General features: G+C 33.8%; 1 protein-coding gene across 2 annotated transcripts in view; it reads left to right on the plus strand.

Annotated features, from left to right (window-relative positions):
• The window catches only part of PDE3A (phosphodiesterase 3A), a 272,742-nt gene that overhangs the window by 161,371 nt on the left and 90,131 nt on the right, over nucleotides 1-21,240 (plus strand). For both annotated transcript variants that reach the window (XM_037136661.2, XM_037136662.2), the window contains exon 2: nucleotides 1,405-1,455. In XM_037136661.2, the coding sequence (XP_036992556.2) occupies nucleotides 1,405-1,455 (51 nt within the window). The remainder of the gene's footprint in view (nucleotides 1-1,404; nucleotides 1,456-21,240) is intronic.

Below are 21,240 nucleotides of genomic sequence, written 5' to 3' on the forward strand. Positions count from 1 at the left end.
ATATAATTTTTATACTATAATTTATTGAACAGTTCCCTTTTTATTAGATAATATTATGATAACATTATAATTACTGAATTTTTACATTTTATTTACTGGTAAAAAGGGTGTACATTTTAAGGAATATGTAATATGTATTAAAATTGCTATTAATTTTTACAAAAAGACATATGTAGTATGTGTAGCTAGGTATTTGTGTGTATTTACATATTTGCTAAGTGCTAGCCATATATATGCTTACTTGTCTTGTTATATTCTCACCAATATACAACATTATTAATTTGTTAATTTAAGTTTATGAAAAAATGAAAAATCCACTATGGTATTTTCATTTTTCCTAATGTTTTCCTAGTTCTTATAAGTTTATTCTCTCAGATAAAATTGGGTTATTGTTTTTAAAATTTTTTTAGAAACATACAATTAGCTTTTGATTGAAATTGAGCTAAACCTGTATGTTTATTTGAGTAGAACTGAACACTTAAAATTTTTATAGAATTTGATCTACCAAGAATACTGTGTCAGCATCTGTAAAGTTTTACCATTTTTTATTGTATTGTTTTTGTCGCTACTGCAAACAGTTTCTTTGTCATTTTATCTACTGGAGTCCTGCTGCTGTGTAGAAAAGATAGTAATTGCAGAAACATGTTGTGTGGTCTGTGTTGCTTGTGTGCGAGTGTATCAGTGACATGAGTACTCATGCACAGTACGTGTACTAAACCATTGAATAATGTTTTCTTCCTCTCATTGGATATGTTGTACTTTAATATTTTTCTAGGTAAATGTTATTTTTAATACATAAATGCCATGGTTTGTCAGCTAAGTAGCTCAGGGCTGTTACAACAATGGGAATAACTCGATAATATTTTGAGTCTGTGTTTTATAAAAATCTACATTATAACTTTGGGGCTCATTTCACATGAAATAATTTTACTTCATAGAACACTCTTATTTCTGTGACATCAAAATAGAACTAAAATTATTGAAATATTTTGGCCTTCTTGTTTTTATCATTTATGACAGTAGATTAAGCTGTACTAGAGGATTTCTTCAGCATACTTTCCTAATAAACTAGGAGCTTAATAATATGCAAGTAAAGCTTAACATGGTTTAACATCTATCCAGGATGTCCCTGACAAAGAACTGTAAAGCTGTACATTAGCAAACTGTTTTTGTCACACAGTGATATTAAAATACCTTTAAAACTACTAGCAGTTGAAATGTTAGCTATTGAACCAGAAATTTATTACTTCATGTATGTTCATTTATTCACGATGGCTATTTAATACATTACTCTAAGAAGACACATTTTGAAAACCTAATTATTCTTCAAAAGAAAGAGTAAAAATACTTGCCCCGTAAAATAAGTATCATCTAACCTACTGTAATTATTATTTTGTCTTACAGCTCATGGGGCATTCAGAATGGGACCACAAACGAGGGCCAAGAGGATCACAGGTAGGTTTTTTTTTTCTTTTCTTTTTTGCATTTTGTTTCTTAATGCTTTGAGCCATGAGATTTCCAAAACTCAAGGAATAATAAGTAAAGGAAAAGGCAAAATAATCATGCCATTTGTTTTTACTTAAGTTAGCTATAATTAAAGTCTGGCTTCAAATCCCAAAGGCAGAGGCCAGTATATTCCTCCTAAGAGCTTTCTGGTATCCCAGATTAGCTGTGTTTTTATGAATGCAGATTTCACATTCATCTTGTCTCTGCTGAATACATTTTGATCAGCAAGTCACTCTCTATTTATTCACTTCCTTTGATAACTTTTTCCATGTATTTTCTTCTTTTCTCTATCTTCCTGTTTTTGGTTAAATATTTTGAAATATAATCAGACTAAACCCTAAACTAATTACAGATTTTGTCTCTAAATTAACTGTCTTCGTCTTAGGGAAATAGAAAGATGAAAGGACCTATTATTTTGAAAAGAAACAAATTCTAAACCTTTCTATATTACCAGACTGTTTTCATTGTCTTACTTTATGTCTTAGGCAAGGAGAAAAGCTTCCATGACGCATTTATGCCTTTTAATGACCCAATTAGACAATGTGGATTTGTTTTGCTTCCACAATTACTTTGCCTGACAGAATAAAGGCTGAGTTTTGCCCGAAGAAAATTCTCTCTCCTCATAGGTATTTTGTGAAGAAATAGAAAAAGCATTTATCTCATAGCGGCCTGTGTTTATCTGACTATAAACATGCCAAGTGAAAATTAAGTAGGTGGGACACTTTTACCTCTGCTGCTCACATTTTGCACTTGCCGCCAGAAAATATGGTTACAAGAGAGTTGAACAGGCCCTACTGTATCTGAAAGTTCATTGTGGAATGTGCAATTCTAGGTGTTTTACAGAGCTGGTGTGGAGCTGTGCTGTTGTTAAGTGTGCAGGGTCAACTATTTAATCGAGGTCAATGGGAAAAGTAAACCAGGTCGATCAATTGTTTCTAGTTAATGTTTTTAATAGCTGCTGTTTTCTTTTCGTCCATTATCAATTTGGTTAGTAAATAATATAAACCAGTCCCCTTAAATTAGGATTACCCCCAAAACTCTATGCCTTGCTTTTTCTACCATTCACTTCTCCTCTCCATTTTCTCTGGCAACTCTCCCTCTATACAGATCAGTAATGTTTTACATCAGAATTTGCTATAAAGGATTTATGAAATTAATGTATGTTAAGTACTTTGTGATTCTACACCAATAAAATAGTAAAAATGAATATGAGTAAGGAATTCCATGGTTTCCGATTATTGCTACTAGAGGAATTTTGATATTCAAAACATGCTAAGTAACTTGCTGAGGGCATTTCCTTCAAAGTAATGTCATGTTATATTAAAAAAATTATTGTTTAAAATATTTAATATTTACTCTTGTTATGACTTATGATCTATTTGAATATAATTTATCATCAGGTTTGAACTGGTCACTTTGTCAATATAAATTGAAAAAATTGTTATAAAAGCACAATGCTGTTTATGTTAACATTAAACACAAAAATCCCAGAATGAAAATTTTAAAAATTCAGTGTTTTTCACATAGCTATAAAACTTCAGAATTCTATGAAGCAAAATACATCATAAATAACATCTGCTTATATTTGAAAGGTTGAAGTGGTTCTAAATAGCAAAAGCATTATAACGTTCTTGCATGAATTACCATTATCAGCATTGAGGTTTTTCTTAGCCCTCTCGATAAGCTAAATAAGGTATTCTGAATATAGTACACCTTCATCTCACTTTGATTCAACTCAGAAAAAAATCATCAAGGGGAAAAAGCAAAACACACACCAAAAAATAAAAACAATGACAACTACAACAAAAAACTTTGGGGGAGAAATTCCTGAAAAATAAATTAAGCATTAAGTAACATATCTCTTATCTAATCCTAATTCCCATTGGGGAAAAAAGACATTGCATGTATGTTTTAGATCATTCACACTTTCTTATTTTGCTGTTATTTCCTTGGATCATATGTCTAAAGCCTTTCAGCCATTCAAAAGGAATTGCAGACAGACTGCACGTGGGCAGAGATCTCTCAGTATTTTAGTACTATCCCAAGGCCTTGCTCAGATTCCATTTCAGTTTAGTTTCATTAGAGACAGATTTTAAGTACTATGTGTAGAGCACCATGGTAGTTCTAACTTTGAAGAAAAAACTGACCAACAAGATTACTGCTTTCCAAGAGCTCACAAGCTATGCTTGGAAATAGAATAATCCTTAAATTGTTCTATTTTCAGGGTGGGGCAAAAGTAGATTTACAGGTGTGAGCACATGAAACAGAGTTTACTCTTGTGTTAGTACTTTATTAATTGTATTAATTTCCATACAAACAACCGTAAACCTACTTTTGCCCCACCCTGTATATAATTTGTAAGTAATTCAGACTGGTAGATTAAATATATAAACAAACTGATAAGAGTTTAGGTGGAACTGAGTATTTATCTCTCGTAGAACTGGGAAATAACTTCCTAGAGTTGATGGTACCTGAGGTGAGCCTTCAAGGATGGGTAAGGTTTTAGAAGTGCAAAAAGAAGGAAAGGTGGAAGGAAAAGCTTGAGTGAAACTCTCAGTTTGGATATATGTAAATTTTCTCTATAACCGCTCTATAGACACTGACTGACTGGGGACCACTGAAGCAACTAGTGTGAATGATCCAGGGAATGCCATCCATTAGTGATTAGAAGTGAGGACGAAGTAAGGAGGGTCAAGAATGTGAAACCCAGGACTTGGAGGATTAGTGTTATGAACACAGACTAGTTTACCAGGAAGACGACGCATTAAGTGAAGCAATGTTAAGTGAAAAGTGAAGATGACAATCCCAAAGAGGATTTCAGATGAATACTCGAGGTTCTGCCCTGGTGCTCTGTAGCCAGGTGAGAGCGAAAGATGTCAATTTGGGACTGCTTATCATGTATGTGGTAATTGAACTACACTGCCAGATAGATACCCCTGGAAGAAGAACATTAAGAAGAGAGAAAAACAGAAGAAAGTTTCGTGGGTAAGAGGCTGGGGAGAGAGTTAAAGCATGCAAGTGGTCTCGCTGGAGACCAGTGGAAGGAGAAATGATGCATAATCAGAGGTAGTGGACCAGAAAGTTACACCAACAAGAGGGCTGAGACCACACACAAAGGTTCAAGAAGAGAAAAACACATGGGGAGTGCCTTTGGATTTCGTGACTAGCAGGATATTGGTGAACTTTGAGAATGTGGTTTTGATGAAGAAGTGTTGGAAATTAAGAAGAGAATAGTGTAAAATACTATTGAATAGAGAGATCTTTTGGGGGAGTTTTGCTTTAAAAGAAATAAAACAAAGAGGTGGTAGAAGTGAGGAAAATGATATTTACGCTAACATGAAAATATTAAGAATTAGTGTAGGAAAGAAGACACCGAAAATTCTTAATAGTGATCTATTTAAGGACTGAGAAAATAGTGTGCTTTAGGTAAAGGAATGCACTCTCTTCCAAAGTGGCCTTTTTGGCACAGGCTTATGGGTTTTCTCACATTCCACCAGTCCCTGCCCCAAACCCCACCCTTTACCCTAGTTGAGAAAAACTGACCATGTGCTCAAATGAACTACTGGTAGATCCACCAAAAAGCACAAATGAAGAACCTTTGGAAAGAAAGTAGAGATGTCTATACAAGAACAAGAGAAAATAGGCACAGATATTACAAAATGAAAGAGATACTGTGAGCCTAATGATTTTAGTCTTCTTGGTAGAAAAGGGTGCATAAACTTGGGGCCATAACAGTGGAAAAGCTTGAACAGTAGAAAATATATGGAATGAATGTTGCTTTAAATATCCAAGAAAGAGGACTGGTGTGATGTCTGATCACCAAGAAATACCTAGTAGAAAGCAGAAAGCTGTCCCAGGTGTGAAGGGGTGACAAATTTTAACCTTTTACATTGATTCAAAAAACACCGGGGTAAGTCGCATTCTTAAGCCTTTGAGCATTCAGAAATGAATGAAAAAATTTTGGCCTCCAAAAGCATATAACATTATCCAAAGTCAGCCTTAGTTCTGAGATAGAGAAAAAATAAACTAGTATTGAGGACATCAATCATTACCAGGGTAGAATAAGCATCTCCCAAACTTCCTTGTACATGCTTACTAAGTAAGAGATGTTCTCAGATTTGACCTAATCCTCCTGAATTATATTGTATGTGCACTTATCACAGAGGATACAGAGGTATTTTTTCTATCAAATGTTTTTGATTTAGAAAAATACATATCTTGCTTCAAGCAAGTTCTAACATTTAAGTGCATATGACTCTATACTCAGCAAGAATTTAATTCAAACTGATTTATTGGACTTATTTATTCTATCCTCAATAACTGTGATATAATTTGTCAGCTCACATCTTTTGAGCTTATTTTTCTTCTTTTTTTTTTCTTCAAGTATGTTCTCTCAAGTAGTGGATCATCCAAATTAGGGAAGATGCTAAAGGATAAATAAACTTCAGCAGCATGCAGAGCTCCTTCCTCGGGCAGCATTCCTGGCAATACCAAATGGAGTCAGGGGATGAAATTCTCAGAAGGCAATTAGTTGTTTTTTTTTTTCTTTTAAATTCTTGGGGAAAAGTTTTCCAGTGGGAAGTTAAGAGAGGCAGTAGAATATTGCTCTCCTTTGAAAAGCTAAAAGTACTAGGTGGGTGGATAATTCTAAGGAACCAGTAATGTGCTTATGACTTAGTCGATGGGCTTTGTGGGAAAATATTACTGCAATTTGTGAATTTCTAAAGTTCCTAACATTTTAATGAACTAGCGACCAGCTGGCCTTTATTTATCAGTAGTTAGAGACTAGTGGGGTCTTTAGTCAGGGCTTATCAACTAGACTTAAGACCTTTTATTGAAGAAACAACTTTTCGTGTGATCTCTCTAGTCTTCAAGTGATTGAGGTATTCCTTTAGAAATTCCGGTTTGTATGTTTCTAAATAATTGAAGTCTTGCATGTATACTAGAAGAAGATAACTGAATAGTCTAGTGGGGAGAAAAAGTTATCACATATATTAGGCTGTCAGTATACTTAAAAATTACCTGTGTCCTATTTAGTAGCATGGCTTTTTCTACCACGTACTGGAGTCTGCAGATAAAACTTCTAGAAATAGAAAAACCTCCCTAGATCAGCTAGCTTTCACAGCACTATTTTAAGTCTTAAGGATGAATTTCAATGGGATGTTATTATACTTAAGTGTCCGTTCTCTTTGGATATCGAAGAGAACGAGTCTGTTGATAAATAGCTCCTCAAGTTGATGAACCTAAGGATTTGCCTCCTAATGGTCTAATTTGGTGACAGATCAATTCTTTTCTGGATTAAATAATTCATTTCTGGTAAGAGGCTGTGAAGAGTAATTTAAGTGACTTTCAGACTTACCTAGAATAATGCCGTATGAATTTATTGACATTAATTCATTGAATACATTTAGAAATGCTGCCATCCAGATTTCCCAGGAATTTATTCCAAGGAATTAACGTGAACAGATTGGGAGTCCATTATCACCTGTCCCAGATGTCTGATGTTTTACCAAAGAATAATGCATGCCCTGCATGAAACCGGCTGCCTGCGTCACTTTCTCTGAAACTGGTGCTTTTTACTTGCACTTCCCCTTTTTCACTTTTCCATATATTAATCTAACAATTGTTACTGCTAGTTTAGGAATTGTTCCAATAGTCATTTCATTTTTTGACAACTCTTCAAGGAAAGTTTCTTTTTCTTTCTGTCTTTGTTGTGAACTTTGGTCATATTCTGTTTATACAGACAAGGATCTCACACCACATGTATGCCTGGGTCCTATGTATCTTAGGAGTAGCCTTGTGATCTCAGGTGTTAGTGGCAGGAAAGGAAGAACCTGCTTGTTTAATATTTATTGGATTACCGTCTTGTCTTGAGTACTGTGGACGTCATTCCTGTGGCACATGCCTTACCTACCTTATGTTTGTTTTTGTTAAAGCAGAACATTCTGCTACATATGAACATTTGTTACATATGAAACAAAAAAAATTTATACCCATCTCGTTCATTCAGTTCTCCTCTAGGTGTTTTAAATATAATGTGTTAATCAGATCTACACTGTAGGATAATCTTTTGTACCATCCACCCCTCATTCTATGAAATCGTTTTTATCTACTTAGACTTTATTGTTATACTTTTAATTTGCATTGACAAACTTTACATGACACAGTCTTAGAAAATTTTGCTGGTAAGGATGTTTTTGAAAGTGTCCACAGCATCCACAGTGTCAAATGATGCAGACATTTCTCTTTGTCCTCAGAGATGGAAAAATTGTGTTTCTCTTTAACAGCTGAACACAGGGGTTTATTGCCTCTCCAGCATCTCTGGTCTTGCCCTGCTAGATGCTAGGAACCAACTCCCCATCCTGCGGTTGTGATCATGTAAATGTCTCTAGACATTATCAAGTGTCCCCTGAGAGGCAAAATTACTTCTGGTTCAGAACCACTGAAAGTACAACATAATTTTTTTGCCATTCACATAGAAGATTAGTAAATATTTACTGGTTAACTGTGACACTTCATCTAGGAAAATAGGAAACTGCTTTTTTCAAGAATTTGTGCTTTCAGCTGGGACTAGCATGGCTTAGTTGGTTGGGCGTCATCCTGTGAGGTGAAAGGTTGCCAGTTTGACTCCCAGTCAGGCTGCTTGCCCGGGTTGTGGGTTCCATCCCCATCAGAGCACATGCAAGAAGCAACTGATCAACATTTCTCTCTCACATCGATGTTGCTCTCCCTATTTCTTTTTCCCTTCCCCTTTCTCTAAAAATAACATAAATTTTTAAAAAAGAATTTATGCTTTCAGGCTTTCAGATTCCATCTTTATCTCCACCAAAAGAGCATATTAATTTCATTGTGAGGTGGTTTACTCACAGGAGAATCATGTCCTAGATGCCTAGGAGTTAAAAATGTACTCTTTCCACACCTGAAGCATTGGAGTGATTCAGAGGAGAAGCTGAGGGACAATGTGACTCTGCCCAGCCAGTGGTTGCGCAGAACATGTGTTTCTGGGAATTGATGGATGACCTTCAGTGAGACATTCCTTTTTATGGTCTCTGCCTGGTCCCTCCAAAAGGCATTGATGAACAGGAATCAAACAAGTCCATAGAAATTAAGGGAAAAGTTGCCGCTGGCATTTACACCCCCTTGCTTATAGATTAGTAAACATGTTGTTTATTATGTATTGAGTGACCTCCTTATCTTGGGGACTATGGACATCATTCATATGGCACATGCACTGCCATATGCTTGCTTTTGCCAAATCAAAACCTTTTGGTACATCATGTGAAACAAAACAAAGTAATGAAGTAAGTATCACAGATGAGCTGCGTTTAACTGCAGGAGCTGTAGATAGCTTAAGCAATAGTCAAATTTATTAAGTGCACAGAGGCATGCTCTGGAAGAAATGAAAACAATAATAATAACCCTGACACTTTAAGCCACAAATTGTTTCTGATTACTTTTGTGTCTCCAGCTTTTATTATGTTCTCATTAATATATCTTGATGTAAACTTTAAGAAACTTAAATAATTAATGCAAGTATTTTGCCTTTAAATTATTTTAAATTTAGGTTACTATAAATATAGGCATTCTGGAAACTAATCTTGCAGCTCTAAAGTTTTGCTTTTCACTTGTTAGAATAACAGAAGATATGCCAACCTGAGAATTATTCATTTTGTCTTTGAATTGCAATACCTGACAAAAGGAAATGATTTGTATTGCATGCTAGAGGATTTTTACGCAATCTCTCACATAGGGTATACTCTTGTTTTTAATGAGTTACAAAAACATTCTAAAGTAAAAGTTTGGGGTGGATTTTTAAATCTTTACTTAAGGATAAAACTTATGAAAAAAGATTCTGCTAAATATTAGATTTCTCATAGGAAACAAAAATCTAAGACTACAATATACTGACTAGAACACCCTATCAGAGTGGAAGGTGAAGGTCAGGTGAGGTAAATGTCACATGACAGTTTGGAAGCCAGTTAAATGGAAGGAGTGAATTAAGGCAGTGTGAATAGGAAATGGTTGTGGGAAGTGGTGGATCATTTAAAGTAAATATGGATATCTGTTTTGTAAACAAAAAAGCACCAAGATACAAGTTTGTGGTATCTTCTTGATACAACTCATAGAAATTTGGAGATAATGAATATATTTATTTAATTCCTTAGTGATATAGCCAGGCTATATGAAAAAATATGCATTTCTAATATACAACAATCACATTTATGAGATTTTCTTTACTTTCATTCTAAGGAACACACTAAAAGGTTGTTTAACAGCATTCCCCACTTAATATTACACTGTCAGCAAAGCTAGGGATTATTTTACCGAGTTTGCATTGGAGAATGAGGATTGCTGGACCATTCCATCTTCAGCACGACTGTCCCCATTTTGTGTAGGCAGCCATCATGGAAAAATTAGTAAATTCAAGTGCTAATAATTACAAAGCAAAATCCTGGAGCAACATCAGAGATATTAGTGAACCGAAACTATCTCAAAAGTCACAAACATGAAGCTTCTTGTCAAGTTGGATGTTCCAGGTCATAAAGGATTTTTCAGTTTTTGTTTTGCTTCTGTTTTTTTGTGGTGATGTCTTGTGCAGTGACGATTTTCTGGAAAAAGCTGAGTGTTACCAGTTAAAGCGCGTTAATAGAAATCGGCACGTTATCAAACTTGAATCAAAATGGTTTGCTTACTGAATTCTGTGGCCTGATGGTTAAATTCTTCCGGATGACAGTTTATACTTGGATCTCTATGACTATTTCCATTTTAGAATTTTGTAGCCATGTTCTTTTTTTTCCAAATCATTTAAACTCTAAATCTACAGAAAGCTGTTTACACAGCATCAGTGGTACACACTTAAAAGATCAATTTTAAAAGTTTTGGAGGAGAAAAAAAGCTCTCAGAAGGAGATTGTGGGTGAGACAAGCAAGGAGCAGAAATTTCAAAAGTAAACCAATGTGATCAGTCAGGAAGATAAAGAAGTGCAAACAGATGTGAAAGTTCTAGTTCTAAAAGGATTGGGAGCAGAGGAATGAAAAGAAGTTATCTATCAGAGATAATGCAGCAGAGACCTAAGAGGGAAAAAATTAGTAAATAGAGAAAAGGACATTTCATGAAGCCATATAAAGACATGACCATTGCAGCCATGGTCATGGCTTCTCAACATTGCACTTGAGAAGGTTGGAAAGGTACAGGTATCTGTGAAAAAAAAAAAAATAAAAAAGTAAAAAATAAAAGCCCTTTGATTCTGGGCATCATGATCTGGGGAGATGATATGTCTTAAACCCGGTTTCGCTGCTCCTTATCCCTGGTCATAACTATGGAGATTCTCTGCCATACCTTGTGACAGTTCTCTGGTACTTAAAGAACATGAGCGACCATATGTGGCATGTTTATTGTTATTTTTTTGTGCTCTATGATTTTTGAAAAATATTCCGATGTACCAATAAGTTCATGAAAGCTAATTCTAGCACATTTTTATTTTCTTCTTGGTATAGAGATATAGCTTGACATTGAATGTGTTTGCTAAATAGTATAATTCCAGCAGTGAGTTTTATTTTCTGTTGATGGTGGCAACCCAATGCATAGTAGATTTGAAGTAAATATATCTAAAATAAATAAAAACATGTCAGAATTTGTAAATTTAGAGTTTAATTTATTCAAGTAAGTTTTGCTGAGCCAGTGTGTCATGAAGAAGTTTATATTAATCAATATAGAAATATAGAAACCCCCTGGGGCTTAATGAAGTGATTTCTAAAGCATAAATAATAAGAGCAAAATTCTTTTGTTTTATTTATGCTATTCTCTGTACTTGGGCTTTCTGCTTTAAAGTATACTAGTAAATTGAGGTCTCCTAATTTTAATATCTAGGATACCTGTTGTAGGGTGAACTATAAACTAGCATTAGGTGTAAGGAAAACTTTTCATGTTCTTAGGAATTAAGAAGGAGATAGAATGTTAGCATATAATTTCACATGGAGGAACATGTGTTCCTCTCATTCTCAAGGCCAGTGTGGCTCTCCCCGGCCCACCTCCTAACCCCGTGCCCTTTGCTGTCATGACATGAACTTTTTAAGCACAGAGCGATGCTGTCTCACGGAGCACAGGGATCTGAAATTTACAGAAGGACTTTAATAGAAACTTATGACACATGATGAGACCAGGCTTTTCACTATTTTTTGCCAATTATTTGGCTTCAAACCAATGGAACAAGCTGAACTTGGCATTGCTATTTCTGTTCAAAAAGAAGAAAAATATATAATTTTACCATTTCTTATGTTTGGGTCTTGGCACTGTGGCTTTTGTTTATGGAAAAAGGCAGGAGAGGAAAATGCATTATTTTAACTTCACAAGATAAATAACTATACCAAACTGAAATTTCCTTTAAAAGCATCTTTTCTTTTTTCTTATGATAATACAGATAGCTACTAATTTAGTGCAAGCTTGAAATAAGAAATAATATTAATATCTTCTATAACATTATATCTTTAGCTGCATCACTAAGATTACATTCTATTCCATTACTATTCAATTTGTTTCTGTGCCTATGCATAAATAAAAGAAACCTTTCATTTTATTATGAATGTTATTTCCTCCTGACAAAATCTTATAAAAGATAATAAAACCTTTAGATTTACTTTTAGAAAAAAAGATAGGTCATTCTTATCGTTAAGTTTTCTTCTAAGGGCTTTCTGGACATTACTAGCTACTTTAAAATATTAACTAATTCTATCTGGAGTAAATTTCCACCAAATACAAATAAAGAATAATAGAATAAGTGATGTATGTGACTTCCAAATGGTTAAAGGAAATTTTATTTTTGTCATTTGCATTTTGTGCACTAATGGTCATAAAAATTTTAACTGGTAGATGCAGTAACTGTTTTCTTGGAATGAATATTTTATTATACTTATTGTGTTCATAGCTAGAACATAGGAAATATTATTTTATGTTAAGTGTCAAAAAGCTGAAACCTTTCTTTTTTTGCATTAGAAAATATTTCAACAGCAAAGTACACTAAACAGTGTACCAAAATCACATTCTCACCAACAGATTTAAGAAATATTAACATTATGCTATATTTGACTGATATTTTTTATTAATGATAAATGATTGTTTAGAAATATTCTTATTAAACTTTTTTATAATGTATATGGCTTTCTCATTATTAAGTATGTGTTTAGTTACATGTATGTCATGGTATTTGACAAGGTGGGAATTTGCAGAATATGGAAACATTAGTTTAGAGAGTATGATAAAAAAACTGGAGAATATAGAAAGCTAAATGGAAAAGATTTGTTTTTCAAGGAGACAAGCAAGAGGAATTTTTTAAGCAGAGCACATTGATAAGTATGTATTGAAGTAGCATCTACTTTAATATCATTTCCAATAAGCTGGTGTGTGGCTGCTATAGTAACAAACCTGCATCTAGAAATGAGGCAACATAAATACATTAGTGTAGTCATAAGCATGCCCTGTAATAAAAATAGAAATTCTTAATATCAAGATATTAAGAAAAGAATACAATAAATTTTCTTAACACTAAATATTGTATTCCAAAGGGTGAGCTTTGTTAATCAGTCTTCAGATTTTTTGAGGCCATCCCTGTAAAGGTCACCAGATGACCTTCTCAAAGTCAATTTTATGTAAGAAAACTGTAAAAATGCAAACTGTTATTATTATCTATTGCTCTAATGTCTTTAAAAGTGTTGTATTTTATATTGTACATAAATATTTAATGTTTGTTTTAGAGCTTAAAAGACAAAGATGTTCTATATAGTTTTATTTTAAAAGTTTATTTCAGTCATTTATATATGAGTTAGGTTTACAGAGAGTGTATTCATCTCTTCCTGCATAATCTTAAAATGTTGTCATATTTGCATAGAGGGTAGAATAATTTTTGCAGATTAGAATCAAAGACTAAAACAAGAACTGAAAAACCCATTATGGCACCCCCCTATTTAACATTTTTGTCAATGACTAATATAGAGTAAAGGATGTTCACTTACATTTTAGCATTAAAAAATGGGATATGTAGCTAATGTGTAAATGATGCAATAAGGAAATAGAATGTATTCTCATTTCAGTCCAGTTAAAAAACTAAACTCATAAGATAAAACTGTAAAGGACAAAATAAAATTTTGCACCTAAATTTTTAATAAAATTCCAGTATGGATGGTGCCTGCATATTTGCTTATAAACAAATGAAGAAGCAAAGTCTTAAAGATTTGGGTTGATTTCAGGCCCAGTATTATATGGCTTTTTTCATAATCAGCGCAACCTTGGCAGTACTAGTTATGGCCAGTAGAGCAGAAGGATTAATTCAATGAAATCTCCATTGGCCAGATGACAGCTGCTGTGTTACATTCGATTCTGAATGTCAGAATTCAGGAAGGATTTTGAAAAGCAGATGTGCTCACACTGAAAATCAGCATGTTTAGAAACAATGTGAGAGGGAGAAAAAAATGTGTTTTCTTGAGTTATCAAAAGTGTTGGGATGTAGAAGGGGAGAGAGATTTTCTTTTCTCTATGTAGTCCTGTAAGATACTGTTATGGATAAGTGGATAGAACACAGTACAGTCAGATTCAGATTTTGATTGAATATGAAGAAGATATTCCTGTCAATTCAAATTGATTTAGTAATAAAAGTAAAATAAGATAGTGGTTTTCCTGAATGTAAACTTGTTTGAATGGTAATTACGTAGAAAACTTTGTAGTAGAGTGGAAGAGCTAATTACATGAGAGTGTTCCCCAACTGTTTCTGAACAGTGATGAATAGTCCAAGACAATAAAATCTCAATCTCCTAAAGAGTGTGCTTCAGAGAAGAGTCCTGCAATTGTGCTCTTTATTTGATGAAAGTTTCCAAATATAGGCAAACCATAAATTTTAAGCTCAGATCTACATACTGTACTCTATATAGAGTAGAGTGCTCATTTCCCCTTAAGGGGCAATCTTGAAGCATTTGTTCTCAGGGATTGCTAGTACCCATTCTGCATCACCTGAGGATCTTAGAGATTCTCACTGAGGAGGGTTTAAAATGGAGCTAGGAAACCTTCCTTCTAAGATGCTTGCCAGGTGATGTGAAGAGTGTCCATATTACTACACCATGGACTGAAAGGATGAGGTCAGTTGGTTTCAGTGCCTGAAATAATCTCCTTTGTTTCACTTTTACCTGAAATTATAAAGTTAGGGTTGAATTTTTTTTGCTATAAATACTTTGTACTTTATCACGCCAGTATTTTACAGTTGATTAAAATGTACATACTTGGCTTCCTCTACCAAAGTGTCAGATCCTTCGAAGGAAGCATAGATCTACACATATAGCACAGACTTCAGCAACACACAGACATGGCTCAAGCCCTGTTTATCCACTTTTAGCTGAGTGAGCTTTCACAAGTTGTTTAAACTCACTAATAACCTTCAGGTTTCTTACCTGTAAAATGCAAATTATTATAAGGATTAATTTTTTTATGTTAGAAGGTTTCATTTTTATTTATTTTATATTGTATTAAATTTATTGGGGTAACATTGGTTAATACATTTTTTACTACTTTCTGCTCATTCCTTTATGAATTGTAGAACCTTACACTTTTTATTGATATTGACTATTTAGTAGTAAGAAGGAAACACAATGAGAATAATGTTTCATGAGGGAATATGGCAAAGAAATGAAGGTATGAGCACTGGAGTTGAAGAATAGGGGAAAGTCTTGAGGACTGATGCTGGATTCTCTTCTCCTAACTTGTGACACAGGGGTACTATTTTATATGACTGTAAGGAGAGCCATACACAATATAATCTGCATGAAGGGTGCCCCCTAGAGTTGTGCAGTGGACAACATGCACAGCCACATACACTGTCCTATTTAGCCCTTTCTTTCAATTTTTTAAATTAAATTTATTGGGGTGACATTGGTAAAAAAAAATTGTATAGGTTTCAGTTGTCTAGTTCTATAATACATTATCTGTATACTGCAGTGTGTTTACCTCCTAAAGTCACCTCTTTTTCTGTCACCATGTACTTAACCCCCTTTATTCTACTACACACCTACCCTCCATTAACTCTGGTAACCGCCATCCTGTTGTCTGTGTCCATGAGTTTTGGTTTCTGTCTTGTTTGTTTATTTGTTGCTTTTGACGTTAGATCACACATAAGAGTAAAATCATATGGTCCTTGACTTTTTCCACCTGACTTATTTTGCTTCGCATGATGTTCAGCCCTTTAAATTGACCCTCATAACAGAATGATTACTCTAAAACCTAAATTTGAATGTGTCACTCTGGGTAATACTCAGGAAAATGGCACAAGGCCTGTTATTTTCTGACTCCTAGCTTTCTACTAACATCATACCTCTCTCTCCAAATATATTAAAATTTCTATGCCTTGGAGGGCATCATGTCATTCCATCTTCTGTGCTTTCACGAGTGTGTTTTCTCTGTCCATGACAAATACCTCTTTGTCGTTTTATCTCCTTAAATTCCTCTTCAGCGCAGCTGGCACCCTGAGTACCAACTCTGTTTAAGCATTAACTGTGTATGCTCCCTTAACACATTTTTATCCATCATGCACTTATCAAAAAACTTAGAATAGCATGCAAAGTTTCCCACAAGACTAAAGCTTCTTACATTCAGGAACTATGTCTTGTTGGAGTCTCCCATAGTGACCACCACTGAGAAAGTTGTTCAAGAAATGCTGAATTGGTGCGTGAGTGAACTGGGCAAACGGTGTGAAATCAGACTGCAGAGACCTTTCATTTAACCTACTTCACGATTTGGCTCTGATGTGGTCTTGCTTTAATTTGAGGAGAGCTGGAGTTCCAGGGATTTAGGAAAGCATGCTTTGAAGAAGTGAAAACTGTTGTAACAAAGTCTGAACTTTAAAAAATATCTTATTACTGATTATACATGGTGACAATATTTACCAAATTATAGAGCTACTACTAGTAAAGGGTCTGAATAACCTTTTTGTTCTAAAAGGATTTTCAGTAGAAATTATATTAGAAAAACAAGGAGAATTAAAAGCTTTTAAAAGCAAGAAATCCAAGTAATGGAAATCAAGTTTATGATAAACTTGTTCATGTTATTTCTTAAATGTTTTCTAGGTAAGTTCTAATGTTAATTTTTAACAAAAACATGACCTGGGACAAAAAAAACCCAACTTTATAGCCAAAGTTCTAGAATTACTTTTAAGGTCTTATAAAACTTTCTTGAAATGTTAAACAGAATATTTTATTTGTGTAGAAATTCTCATTAAACCCCCCCAAACCCCAGTCTACTTCACACAAAAGTAAAAAATTGAATTGCATGGATTTTGAAATCTTTATCCAGTACCAAGTCTACATGTATTTAAGGACTGACAGTGTTCTGCCTTCTGCATTTTTCCCCTATTTTCCTTCTGCATTGATTGCATACTTAAGAGTTTTTAAGGTTTTTATGTAAAACTTTATGGAAGAACATAAAAATATACATCCTGACACAGCAGGGAGTAATAAATATCTGTTGAAAGAATAATAATTGCATCAGAAAAGTCATTTATTTTTAAGATACGCAAGTAATTTTAGTGGTTCGGAAAAGACATTTCACCTTTGTTGCCACTGAACTCCAATTATGTAGTCCAAGTGTGCATTTCATGCTTTCCTTGGAGGTTTGTAAATGTGTAAATAAAAACTCAGGAATATCAATAAGTAATATCTTCCTCCTCATATTATATTGGTTGGTACTAATCAGGACTTACAAATCAAAATGCCTATCCTACATCTATAACGGTATTAAAATTTCCAGACTTGGGTTTTGGTTCATCTTAAATTACATGTTTAATTGGAAACTCCTTGTGCCTTTTTTTGGTTGACTTTGATGGTACTTTTTCCATATTTAATAAGTAATTTCTCATTGCTTCCTGTAACAAAAAAGATTTGAAATAAAATATTAAAAACGTGTCTTGAGTTAAACCACAGAAAATAAAAACTAACCAACACTGAATATGTACTTTTTGGCTAGATATTGTGCTAGGTACTTAATTCACGTAATTTATTCTAACCTACAAAATAATTCTGAAAGGTCAGTAATAAGTTATTCACTAAAGTTGTTGACTACCTCCTATGTGTGGTTACAGTGCTAGACCAAATTTTGCCCCTCAGAAAGTTCATATTCTAGAGCCCTAGATAGCATTTCACATTTACAAATGAAGAGCAGTTTATATGACTTGCCAAAGGCCACAGAGCTAGAAAGAGAAAAGATGGTTCGAACCCATATCTTTCTAACTCTGAAGTCCTGCTTTTGACTCTACTATGCTATATTATCTCTCACCAAATATGTTTAATATCTGATTTATCATGAGACCATTGAAATACTTTATCAGATAAGGTAAAAATTCAGTTTTTATGCTAATTACCATCATTTAAAATAGATTAAGCTCATTTTTATTTAATGCATTGTGCAACCTTAATTTTAATTATCAGCATAAGCCCTATGCTGTAATGCAGATTATAAATTTACACTCTCACAAAGTTAAATAACTGCGAGGTCAACCTTTGAGTCATGGGTTTTTCTAATAGTCTTATAAATGTGCAGGAAATAAACATTTCAGAATAGCTTTTCTGACAAAAAATATGCCAGTTTCAGCCAACCGAAATATAAGACCTCTTTTTGAAGCCTGCCTTACATCAACGAGATTTATGGTGTAAAGTGCACGAAGACGTTCTGTTTCAAGCCTGTGCAGCTCTTTAACCTTCCCACTGTTCCACGTAGGCAACGGGACGGCTAAGGAGGTCAGTTTATTTATGAGGGAGTAGAAATTACCTCTAAATGTGAACTTTGGAAGACCTAAAAGGGCTACAACCTCCAATTTAACCAGCAGCAGCTCACAGAGGTAAAATCTACTATTTCTCATCTTCTTAAAGCTGAACATCTGTCAAAGCAAAAGGTTATAATTAAGTTTTCTTGGAATTTCATGAAACTACAAATTTGAGAGTATCGTCCAGCAGGATTCCACACTCACTGAGATGAAACACAGATTGGTGTGGTGGTTAAGAGAATGATCTTTGAAGTAATAAAGATCCCAACTCCACCATTAAATATATATATATATATATATATATATATATATATATATATATATATATATGGCTTTAATGAGATATTTAATCTTTGGAAGTCAGAGTTTTCTCATCTAGAAAATGAGATAATATTTACTTTGTAGGGTTGTCCTATGGATACAATTCATTGTAAAGCACTAAATCAAAAAGAGTATCTGGAATAAAGTAAATACTCTCATTAAAATGATAGCTTGAAACCATCTTCATCCTCATCACCATCATGGTCATTGGCCTCCATTACAGCACCTTTGGTTGCTGCTATTCAAGCACTATGCATGGTGTGAAGGACTCAGCCCTTCTCTCCCATCTGATCCTGCCGAACACGTACTATTCATCTTCCCTTGGCCACTGAGAACCAACTGACGATGCCCCTTTTGTCAACATGTTCCTAATATAGCAATTGGTACCATTTTATTTTCTTCCCTTTCTTTTCCAAAGCCAGCATGAGATTGCACAATCATATTTGGGCAGAGAGGGATTATGCTCATCGTTACCCAGAATTCTTTGCTACATGAGAAATGGCATCACACCTAAGCTCACAAATGGAAATATCTTCCTTCCAAGTTTCTATAAATGTCATTTAACGTGTTATTCATTCAGGCACATCTGATTACGTAGGTAAGATAATTTGAGAGATTTGGAATGCCTGCTTCTCAAGTAATTTGTGAGGATAAGTATAATATAATCAATAAAGTGCTTCTCAGGTATTTTCCATGGAAATGCTAGCTTTTATATCCTATAATTTACCAAACAAATTAAGACTAAGATGTTCTCACTAAAACTGGATTTTAACTTTTTATTGACATTATTTTTATGTGGCATCAAGCAAAAGGTGAACTTTTATTAAGTAAATTAGAGCTTCCTTAATAGTTATCTAACTATTTTATTTGGGCTAATACATTTTTTTAAGATTAAAGTCTAAAAAAGCTCTGATTAAATAAGTTTAATCTAACTGTAGAAAGAATTTATGACAACTTTACAAGTTAGTTTTGATGTCCAGTTTGGGTATTAGCTGATTAATCAGACAACTTCAGAAATCACCTTGTGTTGTCTACTAGTAAAAATGTGCCCTGGTAGATGGGGAGTGTTTGAGAATCCTTAATATAAACCATACATACATATATAATTTCATATGTAACATTAATCTCTCATATCATGTTGAAGGGTGATTTACAGACTTCCGACCACATGAAAATAGTTCTTTTTTTCTACTTTGTTCTGAATAATATCGTGTCACAAGATCATGTTAAATTAAGCTGTTTATACAGTTTTTACTGAGAGGCTGTTTTTTTCAACCTCCTATCTTTTGAAAGCTCAGAGTACTTGATTTGACATAAAAAATGAGCTCTAATTACAAATGATAATCTGACAATTTTATTTAGTTTTTAATACAATTGGTGGTTGGAGAGATTTTTAATGGACAGTGAAATACATAAAAGTAGTAGAAATTTGCTAAAATTTTTATACATTCACAATTCAAAGTATTTATACCAAAAAACTATTACAACCTTTTAATTCGAACTTTTCATTATACTAAACTTATCTATAAAATATATGTCACTGGGAGAGATGCTTAAATTTCAGTCTTTTAAAGTTTTCTAAATGCAGTTTTAGAGTAAAATATCATCTTTCCATTCTAACGTTAGGAATTTGACAGCAAAATTTGTTTCAGTTATTAATCAAATTGTGAGTACTGTTTCACATGTTGTAATTTTTATGTTCTCTACTGAGTATTAGATCAACAGGAAATACACATAAAAACTGACTAAAATAAAGATACGAGCATCCAGAAATAAAGACAGCACTATATACAAACTAATTAAAAACAGGGAAGAACAGTTTGGCAGAGACATGAAGATATCTGGAAAACAGGAAATAAGGATTGCCTTAGTCTTACATCATGTGAGAGGGCTGATCCTCTCCTAGAAATAAACAGAAAGGAGGAACTGACTCTCGGCATTAAGTCGTCATTTACCAGTGGAAATGAGATTAGACAGTCTTCATTTTCAGTATGCTCAATTTTTGGAAATTCACAAAAACATAATTTGTCAAGTAGAAAACAATTTTCTTGTCAGTTATCTAAAGACACTAATAATGAGGATATTATACATCCTCCCTTAGTCATGTGTTAATATGGGAGAGATAGACTGTCTCGTTTTTCAAATGGAGTGTGTCTCATTGTTAGAAGATCCGACGACCCAGAAAGAGTAGCATGGAATTATACAAAGGAGTAAAAGAAAAGAATAAGTTGATAAATGGAATGAATGCATGCTTTCTCATTTCCAGTTTTGAATTTTGGACACACATGTAAGTTTACCTTTAGTTGCTTATAAATTTTGTCAGGTTTATCATTTACATCATCACTGTAGCACACACCTACATGGTATCTCTGGAAGTGTTTATTCAGAAAACATTCTTTGAATGTCTACTTTGTGTTAAGTGCTATAAATATAAGAATATTAAGTGTGATTCTTGCATACCTGAAAAAACTACACATTATTATGCAACCATTCATTCAACATTGTGTCCCTTTTTCCTGGCAGACACTGTGCTACGCATTAGAAATTGGGACACAAAAACTAGACTACCCTGTTCTTAGTCTAATGGATGAAACATATAGAATGAAGTATGGTTGGTACTG

The sequence above is a fragment of the Artibeus jamaicensis genome, unplaced genomic scaffold, assembly GCF_021234435.1.
Source record: "Artibeus jamaicensis isolate MK-2021 breed Jamaican fruit bat unplaced genomic scaffold, CSHL_Jam_final contig_233, whole genome shotgun sequence".
NCBI classification, from domain to species: domain Eukaryota; kingdom Metazoa; phylum Chordata; class Mammalia; order Chiroptera; family Phyllostomidae; genus Artibeus; species Artibeus jamaicensis.